The sequence below is a fragment of the Castor canadensis genome, chromosome 12 (assembly GCF_047511655.1).
Source record: "Castor canadensis chromosome 12, mCasCan1.hap1v2, whole genome shotgun sequence".
NCBI classification, from domain to species: Eukaryota; Metazoa; Chordata; class Mammalia; order Rodentia; family Castoridae; genus Castor; species Castor canadensis.
Window position 1 is genome coordinate 123,351,069 of NC_133397.1, and position 19,829 is coordinate 123,370,897.

Below are 19,829 nucleotides of genomic sequence, written 5' to 3' on the forward strand. Positions count from 1 at the left end.
TAAGGCACAGAAAGGTAAAGAGATTTTCCTAAGGTCACATGGTCAGTAAGTGGAAGAATGAAGACTGGAAGCCACCTTTTATTTGCCTGCTTTGTGACTAGCGTGTTTGTTTTTGTGCTACTCGGACCCAGTACAGGGCCTAGTGCATGTAGTGCACACACTACCGCTGGCTACCACTGTCTGCACTCAGCCTCTCAGTGACGTTTAAAGACCTTCTTGTAATGGCGCAGCACGTCTGTTGATGCCTGGACGCTGATGGCCATCGCTGCTTGGCATTATTCTACTCTGATTTATTTATTTTGCTTTGTTATTTATTTTGCTTTGTTGAGACAGGGTCTCCTGGGGCCCGGGCTTTCTTCAGACTCGTGGTTCTCTGGCCTCAGCCTCCAGGGTGCTAGAATTGCAGGCGCTCCCTGTACATTATTATCATGTGAATTATCTTTAAATAGTCACTTTTTTTTTTTTAAGACAGGGTTTCTCTGTGTTCCCTAGGTTGGCCTCAGACCCCTGATCTCAGGCAAACCCCCTGGCATACCTTTTCCAGTAGCAGGACTGCAGGTGTCCACCACTGTGTCTGACTTGTAGATATTTTAAAATTCTATCATATTTAAGAGCAAAGACCAGCTGTCCATGCACAAAGGTTCAACCTATAATCTCAGCGCCATTCCTTCCCAACTTGATGGGCAGAGATAGGAGAATTATAGTTTCAGATCAGCCTGGACAAAAAAGTTAGTGAGACCCATGTCAGAACACAAGCCAGGGGCTAGTGGAGTATTCAAGTGGTGGAATGGCTCAAGTGGTTGAGTGCCTGCCTAGCAAGCCTAAAGCCCTGACTTCAAACCCCAGTACATCAACCATATTCACCTTCTGAACTTCCTTCTTTTACCCTCCCTCTCCCATTAGTGACCTCCCCTTAGCATGACCTGTTTTTCATAGTATTGCTGTATTTGTATTGGGCGTATATTCCACGTATGAGAGAAAACATGCAAGCTTTGGCTTTTGAACCAGGCTTACTTCACTTAAGATGATGTTCTTCAGTTCTGTCCATTTACCTGCAAATGACAAAATTTCATTCTTCTTTGTGGCTGAATAAAATTCCATTGTATTCCATTTTCTGAATCCATTCATCAGTTAGTGGGGCATCTTGGCTGCACATGTCTTTATTATAATTTGATTTACGTTCCTTCAGGTATATCCCTAGGAGTGCTATTGCAGGATCATATGGCAGTCCTGGTTTTAGTTTTTTAAGAAGCCTTCATACTGTTTTCCATAGTGGTTGTACTAATTTACATTCCCACCAGCAGTGTATAAGGGATCCTTTTTCCCCACATCCTTGCCAACATTTGTTGTTATTTGTGTTCTTGATGGTAGCCATTCTAACAGAAGTGAGGTGGAATCTTAATGTGGTTTTAATTTGCATTTCCTCTGTGACCAGGGATGGTGAGCATTTTTTCATGTGTTTTTTGGCCATTTGGATTTCTTTCTTTGAAAAAGCACTGTTCAGTTCATTTGCCCATTTCTTCCTTGGGTCATTGATTTTTGGGGAGTTTACTTTTTTAAGCTCCCTATGTATTCTGGTTATTATTCCCTTGTCAGATGTATAGCTTGCAAAGATTTTCTCCCCTTCTGTGGGTGGTCTTTTCAATTTAGAGACCATTTCTTTTGTTGTGCAGAAACTTTTTTACTTTCATGTAGTCCCGTTTGTTAATCCTTTCTATTAGTTGCTGAGCCTAAGTTGAGTTCTGTTGAGGAAGTCAGTGCCTGTATTTATTACTTCCAGTGTATTCTCTGCTCTTTCCTATACTAGCTTTAGAGTTTCAGGTCTGATATTCAGGTCCTTAATCCACTTTGAGTTGGTACTAGTACAGGGTGACAGGCAGGGATCTAGTTTCAGTTTTCTGCATGCAGATAACCACTTTTCCCAGCAGCATCTGTTGAAGAGGCTGTCTTTTCTCCATTGTTTGTTATGGGTGCCTTTGTCAAGAAAAGATAAAGCCCCCATGGACATATCCCTAGTGAAGTGCTTTCTTCATCTAGGCCCATTTGTCACCAGCTGGGGAACATGTATTTAGCAAATGAGCCTGTGGGCACCACCATAACATTAATTAAAGTATTTCTCCCAAGATTTGTGTGACAACTTCTAATTGTAAGTCCTGATCTGGGAATTGTTTTGTTTTGTTTTTTATACCTTTAAGTATTCAGTTACTTCATTTTGTGAAAGTATATATTTATAGGCATTAGTGCCCTAAAAATAATAATTGTTGCCATTTATTATGTATTTACCATGTACCAGTCAGTGTTGTAGGCAATTAATGTAAGGACATTTGTGAAAATTGAATGCAATAATTTATGAAGTCTTGCTATGTAGACCAGGCTGGCCTTGACCTCATGATCCTCCCGCCACAGCTTCAAGTGCTGGAATTAGCATGTGTGCCATTATGCCCTGCAAACTCTGTTTTAATAATTGTTGTTTGCTTGGTTTTGCTTTAAAACAAAGAGAAGTCCTGGAATGTTAACTTATTTGTTGGCATGGAAAGATATTTTTAATATATTATGGAAAAAAGGTAAACTATAAAAGTATACAGTGTGACCCATTTTTTGAAAAGAAAATCTGTCCAGGCACTGGTGGTTCACCTCTGTAATCCTACCTACTCAGGAGGTAGAGAGCAGGAGGGTTGCAGTTTGAAGCCAGCCCAGGCAAAATAGTTCACGAGACCCTATCTCAAAAAAACCCATCCCAAAATAGGGCAGTGGAGTGGCACAAGATGTAGGCCCTGAGTTCAAGCCCCAGGACTACAGAAAAAAAAAAATGTACATACAAGCAACAGAAAAGTATTAAGTCTAGGTCGTGGTTCTTGTCCTTCCCTACCCTTGAATAATTTGGAGAGAGAAGAAATTCTTGTCACAAGTTTTTAAAAGTTGTCATTTAGTCATCAATCAGATTGTTTTGCTTTCCCTTGCTGTGATTGAATTAGTGTATTTTACTATTTTATTCCAGTACTTTTTTTTTTTTTGGCGGCACTGGGATTTGAACTCAAGACCTCACGCTTGTCAGTCAAGCACTCTTACCACTTGAGCCACTCCACCAGCCCCTATTTTATTCCAATTGTATAATTTACACATGTCATTAGAGAGACTCTAATGTTTTTGTTTCAACAAAATCTCTGTATTAGTCCTTTAGGATTACTGAAGACATTTTTTTTTTTTTTTCTTTTTATGAGACAGGGTCTCTCTATGAAGCCCAGGCAGGTCTCAAATTTGCAGTATTCCTGCCCCAGCCTCTACATTGCTGGGATTACAGGTGTGGGCCTCCACACCTGGCTTTGAAGACATTTTTGGTATTTTAAACATATGAATTATAAATAATCAGACTAGTCAGTTTCCCTTTTTTATAATGTGTAATTTCTTTTCCCCCATAGGAGCTTCAAAGGAGTAAGCAGGAAGTCTTGTCTTTGCGAAGAGAGAACTCTACCCTGGATGCCGAGTGCCACGAGAAGGAAAAGCATGTTAATCAGCTACAGACAAAAGTGGCGGTTTTAGAGCAGGAAATCAAGGATAAAGACCAGCTTGTTTTAAGAACAAAAGAAGCATTTGATACCATGCAGGAACAGAAGGTCTTTATTCTTCTAAATACGTTATCACTTTTATAAGTGATGCTTTCCCTGGACAAGTTTACACAAATGCTTTAATTATTCATGTTTAAAACAAATCAGGTGGCGTTAGAAGAAAACGGTGAGAAGAATCAGGTACAGTTGGGAAAACTTGAGGCCACAATAAAATCATTATCAGCAGAACTTCTGAAGGTTGGTTTTAAAAATTTAATAGAATGTTAATATTGCATTGGACTATGTAGAGATATACATGTGAAGCTCTTTTATAGGCAAATGAAATTATCAAGAAGTTACAAGGGGATCTGAAAACTCTAATGGGTAAGCTGAAACTGAAGAACACAGTTACTATTCAGCAAGAAAAACTCTTGGCTGAGAAGGAGGAAAAATTACAAAAGGAACAAAAGGAATTGCAAGATGTCGGACAGTCTCTCCGAGTTAAAGAGCAAGAGGTAGTTAATATTTTTTGATTTTGTGTTGTGACTATTTTGTTTACAGAATATAGCAAGGTTCATTAGATGTATTTTTTATATTTCTACTTTGTTACATTAGACAATGGCTTTGGCCTTTTTTTGGCAGTGTTTTGGTATTGTAGAACTAGATTCTATAGAAGTTAACTTATTTCAGCTTGGAAAGGTAGTTACCATGACTCAGATATCTTTATTAAGCATATATGTACAGAATATGTGGATGGGTGTGTGTGTGTGTGTGTGTGTGTGTGTGTGTGTATATATATATATATATATATATATATAATATACACTTAAATAACTGATCATGTAGTTGAGCTCATTCTTTTATTATCATTTAGCGGTACTGGTAGTAATCATTTATTTAATTAGCAGTAATACTTTAGTTTTTATTTTCACCTTTATTTTGTTTGACTTATTGTGAGGATTGACATTTTTCAGGTATGCAGATTACAAGAGCAGTTAGAAGCTACAGTCCACAAACTTGAAGAAAGTAAACAGCTTTTAAAAAATAATGAAAAGTGTAAGTATGTTATATTTTTAAGTAATTGAGGTTTGTAGTTTTATTCTCAACCTGAAATTTTTGTTCAAGTTCATAAAAGTATACATAAATCAAGATATTGCTATTTTATTTCAGCTTTAAATATTGTCTTAATGTCTAATAAATTATATCACTTGCCCTTTAAGACAGGAATTGTCATCATAAAGAAAACTGTATCGTGTCAGTAACTTCAAATTAAAAGTGTTGAAAATATTATCTGTAATTTACTGTTTAAATCCTCACTACTCCTTTTTAGAAAATATCTGTGTTAATCTAATAATAGTAGTTATAATCATACATACATTTTTTGAAACTGGGGTAGATTAAACTTAACATTTTCTCAGTTCCTAGAACTGAGTATCAGACATAAGATTGTGAACTTGAAATCAATTAAGGTGTCATTCTAGAAGCAAAAGCTCACAGAGATTTTTGAGTAGCAAAAGCATGTGCCTCTGAGCTGACGGAGTGAGGGGTCCTGTGTGGCGGTGATAAATAAGAATCTCTAATTGGAAAAGTATAGATGAGCTCCTTTTGTTCAGCGCTGATGTAAGGTTCTTGTAAAAGACTTAAAGCCAAAAAACCTTACTATATCTGGTTACTGTGGTGCATGCCTATAATCCTAGCAGTTGGGAGGCAGAGACAAGAAAATTGTTATTAGTTCAGACTAGTCTAGACTGCCTTGTGAGACCATGTCAAAAACCTAAAGGGAAAAAAAATTATTACAATTTCAAAATATCTAAGATGATTGGAGAAAATAAAAGCAGTCAAAATACTTTGCTTCTTGTTCTCTTTATTTAAGTAATCACGTGGTTAAATAAAGAACTAAATGAAAATCAGCTCATGAGAAAGCACGATGTATTGGGACATGCTTCCACTCCACCTGTACATTCCAGCAGCAACACAATCAGAAGTGGAATTTCTCCTAACCTGAATGTGGTAAGATTTAAAATGCAGTGTCCTGAAGGGCACTGTTCCTAGATTGTCACGAAGTCTTCGTGACAAAAGGTGGTGGGACTAACAAACACTAGATCCTGCATTATATGCACAGTAGCAGAGTGCAGAGTGCCTTGGAAGCGGGGGCATGCATGCACTTAACAGAGAACTGTATGTCAAGGACACACTTCTTCGTATGACTTCATCAGTCATATTAAGTCGTGCCAAATATGCCAAAAAAACTTTAAAATGCATATGCACACAGAATATTTAAAACGCTTCAGGAAGCGAGGTTTTAGGGTTTGGGCTCAAGTTTGAAATAACAATGAAAAAATACTAAGCAATTCTATCAGTGAATTAAAAGAAGGGTGGAGTGGGGATGGGAGGGGTAGGAAGAAAGCTCCGTTAGCAGGTGTGTCAGCTCTAGAGTCTAAAAGAAACTGGTTATGAGCTAGAAAGCCTTCCCAAGACCAGGCCATTTGCTTCTTCCCTACAAGGAATAAGAAGGGAGAATAAGAAAGAAGCTCCTGATGGTTGGGTGGCAAATTTCTGCCATGCCAGCCACTAGGGCAGTGAGGTAGGAGGGATTTGAATTGGAGGCCAGGCAAACAAAGTTATTGAGACCCTATCTCAAAAACAAAAGGAGCTGGAGGTGTGGTTCAAGCAGCAGAGTGCCTATTTTCCAAAGTTCTAAGCCATGAGTTCAAACCCAGTCCCACCAAATAAGTAAATATGCCAGGTGCTTGTGGCTCACACCTATAATCCTAGCTACTTTGGACAGAGGTCAGAAGTGTCATGGTTCATGAAACCCTATCTCCAAAATACCCAACACAAAAAAGGGCTGATGGAGTGACTCACGTGGCAGAGAGCCTGCTTAGCAAGTGTGAGGCCCTGAATTCAAACCCTAATACTGCCAAAAAAAAAAAAAAGAGGCAGTTCTTTTGTGGCCTGGTATTATAAGGGGCAAGGCCAAGGTGGAAGTAGGAACTTGCCTAGCAGTCACACGAGGCCCTAGCTCTTCTGTTGACCGTAAGTTTTACAGAATATCAGAAGGAACAAGTTCACCCTGTAACCATGATGAGTCAAGACAAAAACAAGACCACCCTTTCAACAATCATGTCTGGAGGCAGACAGAAATAGGAACATTACAAACCTCGGCAGTGGCCAGGCACCCTCCTGCCCTGTAGCGTGAGTAGTTGTGACTTCTTTGATACTCAGCTTTGGTCTTAATGCTTTCCTTCTCCCTTATTAAGATTTATTTAGGTCCTCAGTCACACATTTGTGGTCACTTCTAGTTCATGTCAAAGTCCAGTAAACAAGCCTCTGTCCACTTCCTGAGACAAGCCATGGTTCCCATGCAGCACGGTCCTTCATTGTCAGAAGCAGTACACCCAGCTTTTACAGACGTCTATCCTTGTTCCTGGTGCTCTCTGGCTACAGGAGACTGTCAGAGTGTGTAAAACTCAAGTGCCTAGCTGAATTTTTAATCTACTGTGATAGATAGTGCTATGTGTTTAAAAGAGGGAAAAGATTGCTACTGAATTGGAAAGGGGGAAATTGAAAGAGGCGCCTGGAGCTGAATTACAAACCTGAAAAAAATCTTGTAGTCTCACCTTTGATGACTGAAAATAAATGGCCATGTGAAGGAGGTTGTGCTGTGCGGTCACTGATGTATACGATTGTCTCAAGATTTGTGCTTCAGGTGGTCTCTTAGCAAAATAAATGTTTTCAGGACATTGGTTAATAGTTACATATTTAAAAATTAGGGAAAGCAAGTTACTATCTCAATCCATTTAAAGACAATAATCTTGGTTTTTAACTTAATCTGGAAAAAAACTGTTTTATCTTCCGTGAGGCTATTAATTTATGAGCTTTCATTCTTCCTGACACCTTACAGGAAGGCTGGACAGAACTGTTCGTGCTGCTTTGTTTTAACTTACTTCACTTTGGCCCAGACTTGCACAGCCACCCTGAAGAGACCTGGACCATAGGTATTCCAGCGTCATGCTATAAAAACAGTTTTTCTGAATTTATTTTACTTTTTTGCAGTGCTAGTGTTTGAACACAGGGTAGGCAAGTTCTCTACCACTCCCCATCTCTAAAACAGTGTTGTGGAGCCATTAAAATGGGCCTCAGAGATAGTCTCTCAAATATTAATTATTCACAGCCTCCTCAATCAGCAAATACTATTTAGAATTATTTCCCATCCTTAACTTATTTATGTTCTTGCTTCTAGGTTGCTAGTAGACCGACTTACCCTGGCTGTGGAATTGGTTATCCTGTCTCTTCTGCATTTGCATTCCAGAATACCTTTGCCCATCCAGTGTCCACCAAAAATACTTCCCACCCACTTTCAGGACCAAAGGTAGCCAAATTAACAAATACTTCGTGAAAACTACAGAAACTTCTTAGCATATAAATATTTTTTACCTTTTAAAAGTCAGTTTATTATCTGTTTACTTGCTAAGTATTAGGTACTATATTAGATGAATGTATTACCAAATAAATAGTTTATATACTTGCAAGAAACACATGCACTGTATGTTTCCTGAGTCCTGCAATTTGTAAAATTCTAGATATCACTCTGCTTAGTCTTTGCCTATTCTTACTCAGCACTCCATTTTTATTCATTCTGCTGCTTAAACTATTAATCTAACTAGGATTATGACATCATGCTGCTGGTATGTCAGACGTGGTTAAACTCGCATTGTATTGCCAGAATTTAAAGCTCCATAAGGCAGAATTACAGCACATTCTAAAGTAAGGTTTTCTTGTTCTTTGGCAGTGCTGGGGATTTAACTCAGGGCCTTGGACATTCTAGAAAAGCATCCTACCACATCCCAGCCCCTAAAATGTAGTTTTGGCAACATCTCCAGAAGTGTGCGGTCAGCAGTCCTTCCTGCCCTTGGCTTGTTTGCTAGGACTTTTTTCTGTCCACTTGCGATCTCTGTCGTCGTCGTTGCTGTTCGTGTATTAGTTGCCTGTTGTGGATGTTCTTAAACGAAGCAGCATTTGCAGATTTGGTTTCCTTGTTTGTTTGTTTGTTTTTTCCCAGCATGTTGTCTAGGCCGGTCCAAACTCACTATCCTCAGTACTAAGTAGCTGGGATTACAGGGACCCACTACTCACTATTCCTGGCTTCTCACTATCTCTTTCTTCATGATCTCCATCTCCATACATGATCATGTATGTCCAACAGTAAATAAAACTAAAAAAAAGTCCACTGAGCTTGAGTCTGCAGTACAGAAACTTTTCTTTATTGGTGAATTGTATGCATAGTACTGCTGAACTTTGTGTTATGTGCAGTATAATTTAGAGTTTAAGAAAGTGGGATCTTGGACTGATGGTATGGCTCAAGTGGTAGTGTTTGTGAGGCCCTGAGTTCAAATGTGAGCACTGCCAAAACCAAACTAATAAAAAGCTCTCCAAAACTTAGAAAGTGGGATCTAGCTGGGTGGAGAGGTATACACTCCTAGTCCCAGCACTAGGGAAGCTGAAGCAGGAGGGGTGTGAGTTCGAGGCCTGCTTGGGCTTTGGAGTGAGACCTTGTCTCAGGAAAAAGAGAAAGAAAGGATCTTAGGGTAACTCCTCCCTCTTTCAGTGTGCTGTTTAGACAGTCCACTTCTTCAGTTAAATTTATTTCTAGGCACTTTATGTAGCCATTGTGAATGGGATTGCTTCCATTATTTCTTTCTCAAGGAGTTCATTAGTAGTATATAGGAAAGCTAATTTTTGTGTGTTGATTTTGTATGCTCCTGCTTCATCAGTTCTAGTAGTCTTTTTATTGTGGAATCTAGCATTTTCGAAGTACAGAATTATAAAATTTGCAAATAGATAATTTGATTTTCTCCTTGCCTTTCTGTATGCTATTTGTTTCTCCTGCCTGATTATTTTGGTTAAATTTATTGAATAAAAGGTGACAGTAGACAACCTTCTCTAGTTCTTGATTTTAGAGGAAATTCTTTTCGTTTTTTTCCCGTTCAGTATGATGTTGGCTATGGGGTTATCAGATACAAGCTTTGTTATGTTGAGGTGTGGTCCTTCTGTGTCTAATTTGTTCAGGGCTTTTATCATGAAAGGGTGCTGAGTTTTATCCAATACTGTTTCTGCATCTATTAAGATAATCATGTGGTTTGTAGACTTCATTCTACTTACGTGATTTGTTACATTTATTGAATTGTGTATGTTGAATCATTCCTGCACCCTGGAATGAAATGAAGATGACCAGGAAGTATAAGTTTTTGATATGCCATTGAATTCAATCTGTTAATACTTTGTCAAGGATTTTTGCATTTGTATTCATCAGGAATACTAGCATATATTTTTCTTTTTTTTGTAGTGTCTTTGTCAGGTTTTGGTAACAGGGTATTGCTGGTGTCTTAGACGGAGTGAAGACGGGCTCCCTCCCTTTCAGTTCTGTCTAATAGTTTGGGAAGCATTGGTGTTGGATGAGTTTGTCAGTGTTCAGCAGTCTGGGCTTTTTATTGTTTGATCCAGTCCTAACTGCTCGTTAGGACTCTCTTCAGGTTTTTAAGCTCCACTTGGTTCAGTTTTGGAAGGTCAGATGTTCCTAGAAATTTGTCCATCTCTTTCATATTTATCGATTGGTGAGCACATAAGTTTTTCAAAATAATTCCTAATGATACCTTTGCTTTTCTGAGGTTCACTGAAAGAAATGAAAATTTATTTAATTTTATTTGTGTTTTCTCCTTTTTTGTTTAGTGTAGCTAAAGATGTATCAACTTTATCTTTTCAGAAAACCAACTCTTATTTCATTGGTTCTTTTTATTCTTTTACATTATTTTATTTATTTCTACTCTGATACTTGGTTTATTGTTGATTTTCTAAATCCTTGAGTTATATCTCGAAGGTGTTTGTCCCTCCTGGAGTTTAAGCTCTGGGTCTTACACTTGAGAGGCTCTCTGCACTTGAGCCACGTCTTAATGCAGGCGCTCATTGCTGTCATCTCCCCTCTTGGTACTACTCAGGACTGCCGGCTCTGACATGTCGTGTGTCCATTTTTTGCTCATTTCAGTGAGTTTTTTAATATCCTTCTGACTTCCTCAGTAACCCACCATTCATCCAAATCGTTTTGTTGTCTCTATTATAGTTTCTAAAGTTTCTTCTATTACTGACTTCTTCTCTTCCATTGTTAACAGAAAATATGCAGGATATAATTTCAGTTTTGCTTTTTGTTTTTTGGGTTTTTTTTAGATTTAAGACTTGGAATGTTCAGTGAATGGGTATAAATGTCCATTGGTTTATAGGATAGTTCAACTCTGATGTTTCTTTGTTGGTTTTGTGTCTGGTGAGAGTGGGGTATTGAAATCTCCCACTATTAGTGTATTGGATCCTATCTTTCTTTTTAGGTGTAATAGTATTTGTTTTATAAAATTGGGTGCATGTAGACTTACACTCATCATATGTTCTTTATGAATTGATCCTTTGATTTTTATATATTGATCTTCCTCGGCTTGCCTTACTGTTTTTGTCTTAAAAGTTCATTTTGTCATATATAAATATATGTACTCCTGCTTACTGTTCCATTTGCTTGGGATATAATTTTCCAGCCTTTCACTTTCAGTCTGTGTATGTCTTTGAAGACAAGGTCAGTTTCTTATAGACAGCTTGTGTTAGGTCTTATGGTTTTGTTGTTGTTTTTAAGAGTCTTGCTATGTACCCCAGGCTGGCCTCCACTCAAGTTCTTCCTGCCTCAGCCTCCCAAGTGTTGGTATAAGCTACCACATCCAGTTTCTGGGTAATCAGTTTATCCAGTCTGTATCTTCTATTTGGAGAATTAAAACCATTTTCTCCAGTATTATTATAAAAGATGGGGACTGATACCTGGCATTGTATTGATTTTCAGTTGTTTCAAATATTCTTTGTTCATTTCTTTCTCTTTTATTTATCTTTGTGGTTTGATGGTTTGGTGTATTGATAATGTTTGGGTCTTTTATGTATTTACTCTTCTAGTGAGATTTACTCTTCACACACCATCATGATGATAGGTATCTTTCTTTTACTTGAGAATGTAGGACTCTCTTAAGTATCTTTAGTAAGTCCGATCTGGTGATCATAAATTCTCTCAAGTATTGTTTATCTTGGGAAAATCTTTATTTCTCCTATGTTTCTGAAGGACATTCTTGCTGTATATAGTAATCTGGGTTACTTTCTTTCAGGAGTTGAAATACATCATTATAATCTCTCATGGCCTGTAGAGTTTCTGCTGAGAAATCTGCAGTTGGTCTAATTGGATTGCCCTTAAATGCAACTTGACACTTTGCTCTTAAAGCTTTTAAAATACTTTCTTTGTCCTTTACTTTGGGCAGTTTGACTCCAAACTGTCCTGTTGAGGATGACAAGAAAGTCTTGTCTATTTGGAGTTCTGAAGGCCTCCAATAACATGAATGTCCATGAGTTTCCCAAAACTAGGGACATTTTCTGCTATCCATTGAATAGGTTTTCTATGCCAGTAATGCAGATGTTTGGTCATTTAATGGTGCCCCAAAATTCTTGAATTCTCCATTTTTTCTTACATATTTTTCCTTTTTTTTTTCTGTCCAAATGTGATATATGTACTTGTCAATTTAATTTTACATTTCAGTTAGCATACATTGATAGTATGGGGATTCATTGTGATAATTCCATAAATTCATGCAGTGTGCTTTGAACAAGTTCAGCCCCTTGAATGTGATAATTTTGAAAAACCTGTCTGTAAGCTCTAATATTCTTTCTTCCACTTCATCTAGCCTGTTGTGGAGGCTTTCAACTGAATTTTTTATTTGACTTATTGAGGTCTTCATTTTCATTTTTTCTGTTTGGTTCTTTTTCAGTATCTCTGACCTTTTAATGAATTTCTCATTCATATCATTGTCTGCCTAATTTTACTTAATGGTTTATCTGTATTGTCTTGGTTTCCACTGAGCATTTATTTATTTAGGCAGTCCTAGGGGTTGAACTCAAGGCCTTGCATTTGTTAGGCAAGCAGGCTACCACTTGAGCCACAGCTGCAGCTCTCTAGTCATTTTGATGGGATGTGGAATATTATGAACTTTATGCTGTTGATCTCTGCATTTCCTCATTTTTAGAGTAGCAAGTGTAATCACCTTGATCCTCTTGAGTTTTTGGTTTAGGAAAAGGTACTTTCTGCTCAAGGGATAGTTCAACCCTATTAAAATGATGTGACCTATCTTGTTTTCCCTCAAAGTCTTTGTCTCTCTGCTGTTGAACTTTGGAAGGAAAATGTTCACCTCTTCTTTAACCCATGTGTTAGTTTTTCACTGGTGTCACGAAATACCTGAGAGAATCAACTTAAAGGAGGAAAGATTTGTTTGGCTTATGGTGTGAGAGGTTAGGCCAAGTCACTTAGCTCCGTTGCTTTTGGCATGGGAGGGAGTATCTGCTGTTCAGCTCATGGCAGTCAAGAAGCAGAAAGAGAGGGAGGAAGGAGTAAGGGTCTCCACATTCCTTTCAGGGGCATGGTCCAGTGACCTGACTTCCACAGCAGAGGCTTTTCAGTCTCAGTGGGGTGTGCTTGTGGTATAAAATAATAGATAAAACCTGTGATTTGTGATCCAGATTATTAAATGTAATCACCTGTCTCAGTCCTCACTCAGCTACAGAGGTGTTTTCCTTCTTTCCAGGTTCACTTTAACTTGCAGTTTACAAAACCAAGTTCATCCCTGGGAGACACTCAGCCAGGAGCAGCTGTTAGCATGCCTGGCTCAACTGATAAGGAAAAGTAGGTGCTGCCAACATGATTTAATGTTTGTGGTTTTGAAGTTCATAAAGAATTTGTATCCATGCTTAGCAGCTGTGATGCTGAGACATTTTCAGATGCAAACTTCATTTGGATTACTTGTAGCTATAAAGGTGGTCTCTCCTGTCTGTTCTTTAAGCTTTGACATGTAACATCTGAGGATTTCCTTTTTAAATATTTTTGGGTGCATACATAGAAATCCTTCTTAATTCCTCATAGTGAGTGTGTTTTTTGTTTTCCTGAATGGCTGTATATGCCCTGGATGCCCTCCATTTTTCTTATTTTTTTTAATTATTTATACGTTTTCATTAGTATATGATAGTTGTACAGGAGGTTTTGTTGTGTTTCTAAATATACGTCTACCCTGGTTTGGTTCGTCCCCTCCATTATTCTCCTCTTCTCCCTCTTTACCCCCAAGAAATTTGTTTTTGGGTGGGGGACTGGGGTTTGAACTCAGGGCTTTGCACTTGTTTTTGTTTTGATGTGTCTGGGGGAAGTACTGGAGATGAAGCCCCGCTAGGGTCTCACGCATGCCAGATAAGCTCTCTGCTACTGAGCCACACACCCTCAGCCCAGCTGATATTTGCGTATTTATGGTACCGGTTAAGTGTTCTTTATCCGAAATGTCTTGAGGCCAGAAGTGTTTTGGATTTCAAAATTTAGGATTTGGGAATATTTGCATATATACATAAGGAGATGTGTTGGGGATAGGAGCCAAGTCTGAACACAGGATTCAAAAGTTCCTTCTACACATAGCCTGAAGGTAATTTTCTGTGGTATTTTAGCGTACCTGTGTTTGACTGGTCTATCCTGTGAGGCCAGGTGTGCAATTTTCTATTTTTGTAGCATCGCAGGGGGGCTCAGTTTTGATTTGGGAGCATTTTGGATTTGTGGGTTGGGAATGTTTAGCTGTGTTAAGTGTGTATTACATAAACCTTGAAAAATAATGAGATGAGACTTTTAGAAAAAATGTATTTTCTTTTTGAGTGCTGAAAATTTGGGGCTGGAATCCAAATACTTGAGGAAAAGAGAAGATAGCATTCCGCTACGTGGACTCAGCCAGAATCTGTTCAGTAACTCAGGTGAGAAGGCATTTCGGGGCTGAATGGTGTGCGTGAGGACCTCAGTGAGCAGCTGTGATCTTTTTGTCCCCACTTGTAGACCACCAGCAGGATGGCACCCTGGGAGCACTGCAGCCGCCTTCCAAAGCCCTGGCACCCGCTGCCCCCTCCTCTGCGTACTTCCCTGGGCAACTGCCTAGCAACTAACTCCTGCAGCATCGTTTACGTTTGTGCACTTCAAAATGTCTTAACAGAACAAGCAAGTACAAATGTTGCATGGACTCCTGCTAAGATTCTTTGGATCCTTTATGCTACTACTGTCATTTATGGCAGACATTTTATACAAACAAATTTGTACGTGATAAAGATTGAGGAAATGATATTTTTTGGTTTGTGAACATGCTGTTTTATAAAATAGTATGAATTTTATTAGAATTCTGTTAAATTCTTAGATATTCAGTTCTAAGTAGTTGATCCTTGTAAATGATCATACTGAAAATTTGGGTAAGCTAAATGCTAGTCGGAAAGTATGAAACCAAAGATCACTAATGGTCTTTTTTTACTATTTTTATTACTAAGTTCTAGATTTGCCACCTGACAATTACAAGCAAAAGGTAATTATCTCCTAAGATTATGTTACTGATATTTCTGTGAAAGAAAAAGTCCTAAATCGGCCTTAAATGAACTAAGCCTTCATAGCAAGTAAGAATGACTTTTCCTGAAACATTTAAATTAGCTATTGTCTACAAAATAACTTGTTACAAAAATAATTTTAATAGTATATTTACATGACCAGATTAAGTGTAAAGTGCTTTAGTCATTCCTGCTGAGTTTGTTAGGATTTTAATGCTTCCTGAAAGTACACTCATCCATCTCTTCTCCCCAGTTTTGAGTTTTATTAGCTATGCAGTAAAATCCCTACCAGTGAAATAGTTTTAAAAGTTGGTTCATATAAAATCTCATCATGAATATTCCTTGAATGTTTTTGTAGTATCAAAAGCTGAGTTCATTTTAGTGTTCACTTAAGTAGGTGAAATAACTGCTAGAAGTTACATCTTTCTTCCCCATTCCTAAAAATTTCAAGTAACAGCTGTTCCTTGGGGGAAAAAAAATCAGGCGATATTTCAAAACTACCCCAGAATCATGGGTCCCATTTTGTTGTTGGCAGCCATCCAGCACAGACGCTCATTAAGCATCCTTTCCATCCAAGCTTGTCTGCAAGGTGCAGTGCTGTGTGAAAACGGAAAAATGCTCTAAGAACTTTACACAGATGCGGCAAGAGGCACTTCAGCACAGTGGCATACATGCCAACTGACGGAGTTCACACAGCAACACAAGGATCTTTGCTAAGTTTTTTAAAAATGAATCCCATGTCTTGAGTCTTGTATACTCTGAAATAATAATCTTAACTAGGGATCTGATTAGAAAATTGGGTAACATTAGGGAGTAACTTTCTCCCGTTCATTTAGATACTTTAGTAAGAATACTGTTATGGTAACTTGAATGAATCCACTTACTCTGGAAAGTCTCTTGGCTGTGGAACTTTGTTGTTGTAAATACTGTGTAACATGTATGTGTATCTAACATTGTGACAGGGTGACATGTGGCTTTTTTCCTTTTCATACAGATGTCCCTTAACCACATACACACAAGGAAAGTTGCATTTCCATAAAGATCATTCTGACATCACTTTGTTAAAGCTGTATGTATAAATGTATATATACATATATATATATATACACACTTCTGAGTGTGCTAATTCTTTGCTCTACCTCTTGAAACTTTTATTTGAAATTGTTTTGCAGTGTATAATTGTACATGTGTTAATCAAAATGTTGCATCTTATGTTATTTCTATAAACTGAGCTTTGCTAATAAATATTAAAATTTGAGAGAATGGTATGTGAGCAATATAAAGAAACAGACCTGATGTGTAACACCTGTGCTTAGAAAAGTCAGGTACTTCCAGTTGGTTTGCAAACTGCATTTTGGTTTTTGTCATGAGGGAAGAGAAGTGGATTCAAGTGCAGATGGTAGGACAAAGCTTTGATTTGTTAGACACGATTATGGTAACAATGTGAAACAGGCCCTGCTGTAGGGAGGGACTCACAGATCAAGACTTTTTTAAAAAGAAAAAAATCATTAAAATATTTAATTTTATTAACAGAATATTTACATTTTTAAGACCTTATTTAACCATAGTGAATGTTCCAAGTTTAAAAAGCATTAGGCAATAACCACACACAAGATGAAAACTGGAAACTATACAATACTCTATGTACATTTTTACAAAGTAACACTTTTTAAATAATATAACTGGACACAAAAATATACACTTTAGAGAAATTCACATCAGTAATTGTATAAAGCTCTCTTCTGGGGTCCTGAAAATTGAGGACAAACATTAGCTGTGTAAATGAAGTGTTACCGTGACAGTCCGGAAGGCCACTATATATATTCATCTACATGTAGATGTCACACTGACATTTTCAAGGCTACCAACTTTACTGTATGATTTTAGATTATGTGTTCAAGTGTTGAGTGCTTGTGATTATGCAAACATTAAAAGAACAGTGGCGTGAGAAGCAGCTGGGGAACAGACAGGAGCCACCGTTTAGGTTTACAAGCTCTCATCACCCCAATTTAAATTCTAAATGGCTATTTTCTTACTTCAAAAACAGTGAATAATGTTTAAAATAAAATATCCTGCAAATAAGCTCGAAACATGATTCAGATTTTTAGTACAATTTTCTTAAGTGTTTTGTTTTTAATGCAAACAATTCATTTACCATTTCTTTATTTTAGTGCATCTGCATTAAGGCTTTGAATTATTTGACCCAAGATTTTACAATATCAAAATCTGTCTCAGGATTTTACAATGTTAAAACAGGTCCACAACCACACTACCTAGTTGGTCTCAGAGAGTCAGCAGTTGAAGCTCAACACTTTAAGGAAACGGTAGCAGAGACATATGCTAATATCTAAGAAGTTACATATATAGCTTTTAATTAAAGGATGTATAATAAAACAGTTTAGTGGCAAGAAATTGTTGCTAATAAACAAAAGGTTTCTTTTCAAAAGAAATTGTAACATCTTTGGAAAACTGTCTGTTCTTCCTTGCTCTAGTTCCCCCAGAGTTCATGCAGATGTCTTTCTTAAGACAGTCTCAAGTGCACTGCGATGGAGATGGGATGCACATCCAGAGCGACAGGTGAGAACTCAGACCTGGTGCAGAGAGAATCAGCTTCCTGATTCCGGTTGTCACACGTTTGTGTCCTGGAGTAACGGTTCTTTGGCCTCTCCTGGAGCTTGAGTACAATGAGGATGACTGTGACTGCCACAGTGCTTTCTCCAGCTGCTGGACCTTAAACTTAAATTGGTGTGCTCTGGGATAAACAAGGCAACGAGCAGAGCCAGCAGTACTGAACAGGCTCCGAAGAGGAAGGGGGGACCCGGGATGATGGAGTTCTGAGGAAGACAAAAGCGTGTCATGAGAAGTCGCTCATCTTTTACTCCTGATCGCTATGAATTACAAACCAGTTACTCCTCTTCATTAAGGCCACAGTTACAAAATGCCTTCTCTTTTCAGTTACAAAAGGGACATGATACTCAATATAAAATTCTGGGAATGAAAACTGATGACAGCCTATGCAAAAATACCACTTTTTAGCACAAAGTCTGAAAAAGATGTTCTGTCAGCCTGCCCTTCATTTGTTAGTCCAAGAGAAAAACAGGAAGATCTCAAAAGTAAAACCACATAGCATATATATTTAACTACAGTAGTAGAATTAATTACTATTTTTTTTTGTTGGAAAAAAGGTAATTACACTCTTAGGACTGAAAGTAAGAAAAATACAGATAATGCTGTTACCTTGAAAAGAAAAATCTTTATCTTTGCCCCAGATTACATTCATTCATAGCAAAAACTTACACCACCAGTTTTAATGGTGTGTACCCCACAAACCTTTTTATTTAAAGGAGGCTTAGCTGGTTGTAAGATCGGTGTGTAACACTTACTAAACCAAGCCAGCAAACAGATGAGCAATTTGTGTTGTCTAAAATCACCAGTGTGGTTTGGCATTAATGTTTTCAGTTGTAAGAACAGAAATACAGAAAACAAGTGGGTACAGAAGGCAGGCTTAACATGGGAACTGACATTGCAAGTCTCAAAAGAAACAGGAAATAAAGAGAAATGGTTGACATGCCAACAGGTGTAATCTGACAAACTAACTGCTCTTTCTCAAAAGGAAAAAAGTATGCACTGCCCATTTCACCCAGTTATTCAGAAGAATGCAATCACTTAAGACTTTTTAGTTTTTAAAGTTATTTTTGTTTTGCAGCGGTGGGGATTGAACCCAGGGCCTCATGGTCTACGACTGAGCTACATCTCCAGCCCATTAGGTGTTTCATTCAATCTGAGAATAGTTAAGAGTTTCATCTAAAAGTTTTTGTCATCAGCATTTTTTAGTCCAGCCAAATAAGCTGTAGAATCTGCTTATGTGACTCACCTGTTCAAAGTGGTGCTGAGGGCTTGTGTTTGTCCCTAGGTCTGTTCCTGTTATTGGCAGTTCTTTAAGCTCCACATGGAATATGTAGAAAATGAATCCATAGAGGGCTGGTCCCAGACCATTGCACAGTCCTCGAATTCCTGTTATCATTCCTTGAACAACACCTACATAGTTTAAAGAAGTCATTTCATACAAATCACGAACTCAAATCTAAAACAAAGGCTGTTAGCAAATACTAACACTTTACTGCAATAGTGTTAAAAACTACCTAGAAGCCATCAGCTCTGCAGAGCATTGGATGCCCTCCTGTACCCACAGTAAACTCAAAAGGACAGCATCTCCCTAGATACAGCCTTAAAACATCCCTGCTTGACAGCCAGACTCGAGTTCACAAGTGCTGCAAGCATTAAAAACCATCCCCAGCAGCCACTTACGACCCCTTAGTTGAACATAACGCTACTGAGTCTGCCTGACGAGTCTCTAGGATGGGAAAGGACAGGCCTCCTTCCCATTTCCTTAGTGACTGCTGCTATTCTTGTGCAACACCTTTTTCCTCATGACCAGATGGAATATACCCTTCTCAAAGAGTTATTCCTTACCTGGTAGCATTCCAAAAATTAAATGTTACCACAACTGCGTAACTTTCATGTTTACCATGTTATGTCTTCAAATAACTGAAACCTTAGGATTTTAATATATTTTATGAATCTATCACAGGGTGTCTAACACAATATGGCCAATAATGTTTAGTGAAACTTCATTACTAGGAAGTGTAAGTCCAGCTGGAGGAACCAGGTCAGCGGGGGCAGGTTTTGGGGTACCTTGCCCATCGGCCCTTTCTGTATCCTGTTCCATCCCCCCGAAACCTCTGCTATGTTCTTCCACCTCCCGGTTTGGCCTCACGGTGGGTTCAGAATCAACAAAGCCAAGAACACGGATAGGCTTAAACA

At 38.1% G+C, this 19,829-nt stretch overlaps 2 protein-coding genes across 4 annotated transcripts in view; one reads left to right on the forward strand and one right to left on the reverse strand.

Moving 5' to 3' along the window:
• The window catches only part of LOC109678084 (spindle assembly abnormal protein 6 homolog), a 45,971-nt gene extending 28,936 nt beyond the window's left edge, over positions 1–17,035 (forward strand). For both annotated transcript variants that reach the window (XM_074050904.1, XM_074050905.1), the window contains 9 exons: positions 3,420–3,614; positions 3,714–3,803; positions 3,881–4,060; positions 4,520–4,601; positions 5,419–5,555; positions 7,789–7,917; positions 13,196–13,293; positions 14,299–14,393; positions 14,473–17,035. In XM_074050904.1, the coding sequence (XP_073907005.1) occupies positions 3,420–3,614; positions 3,714–3,803; positions 3,881–4,060; positions 4,520–4,601; positions 5,419–5,555; positions 7,789–7,917; positions 13,196–13,293; positions 14,299–14,393; positions 14,473–14,579 (1,113 nt within the window). In that variant the 3' untranslated portion in view covers positions 14,580–17,035. The remainder of the gene's footprint in view (positions 1–3,419; positions 3,615–3,713; positions 3,804–3,880; positions 4,061–4,519; positions 4,602–5,418; positions 5,556–7,788; positions 7,918–13,195; positions 13,294–14,298; positions 14,394–14,472) is intronic.
• Mfsd14a (major facilitator superfamily domain containing 14A) overlaps positions 16,492–19,829 on the reverse strand; it is a 38,286-nt gene continuing 34,948 nt past the window's right edge. Inside the window, exons 11-12 of one of the 2 annotated variants that reach the window (XM_074050906.1) lie at positions 18,880–19,043; positions 16,492–17,839 (exon numbers count right to left, since the gene is read on the reverse strand). In XM_074050906.1, coding sequence (XP_073907007.1) covers positions 17,633–17,839; positions 18,880–19,043 — 371 coding nt within the window. In that variant the 3' untranslated portion in view covers positions 16,492–17,632. The remainder of the gene's footprint in view (positions 17,840–18,879; positions 19,044–19,829) is intronic. The other variant, XM_074050907.1, reaches the window with a different exon arrangement.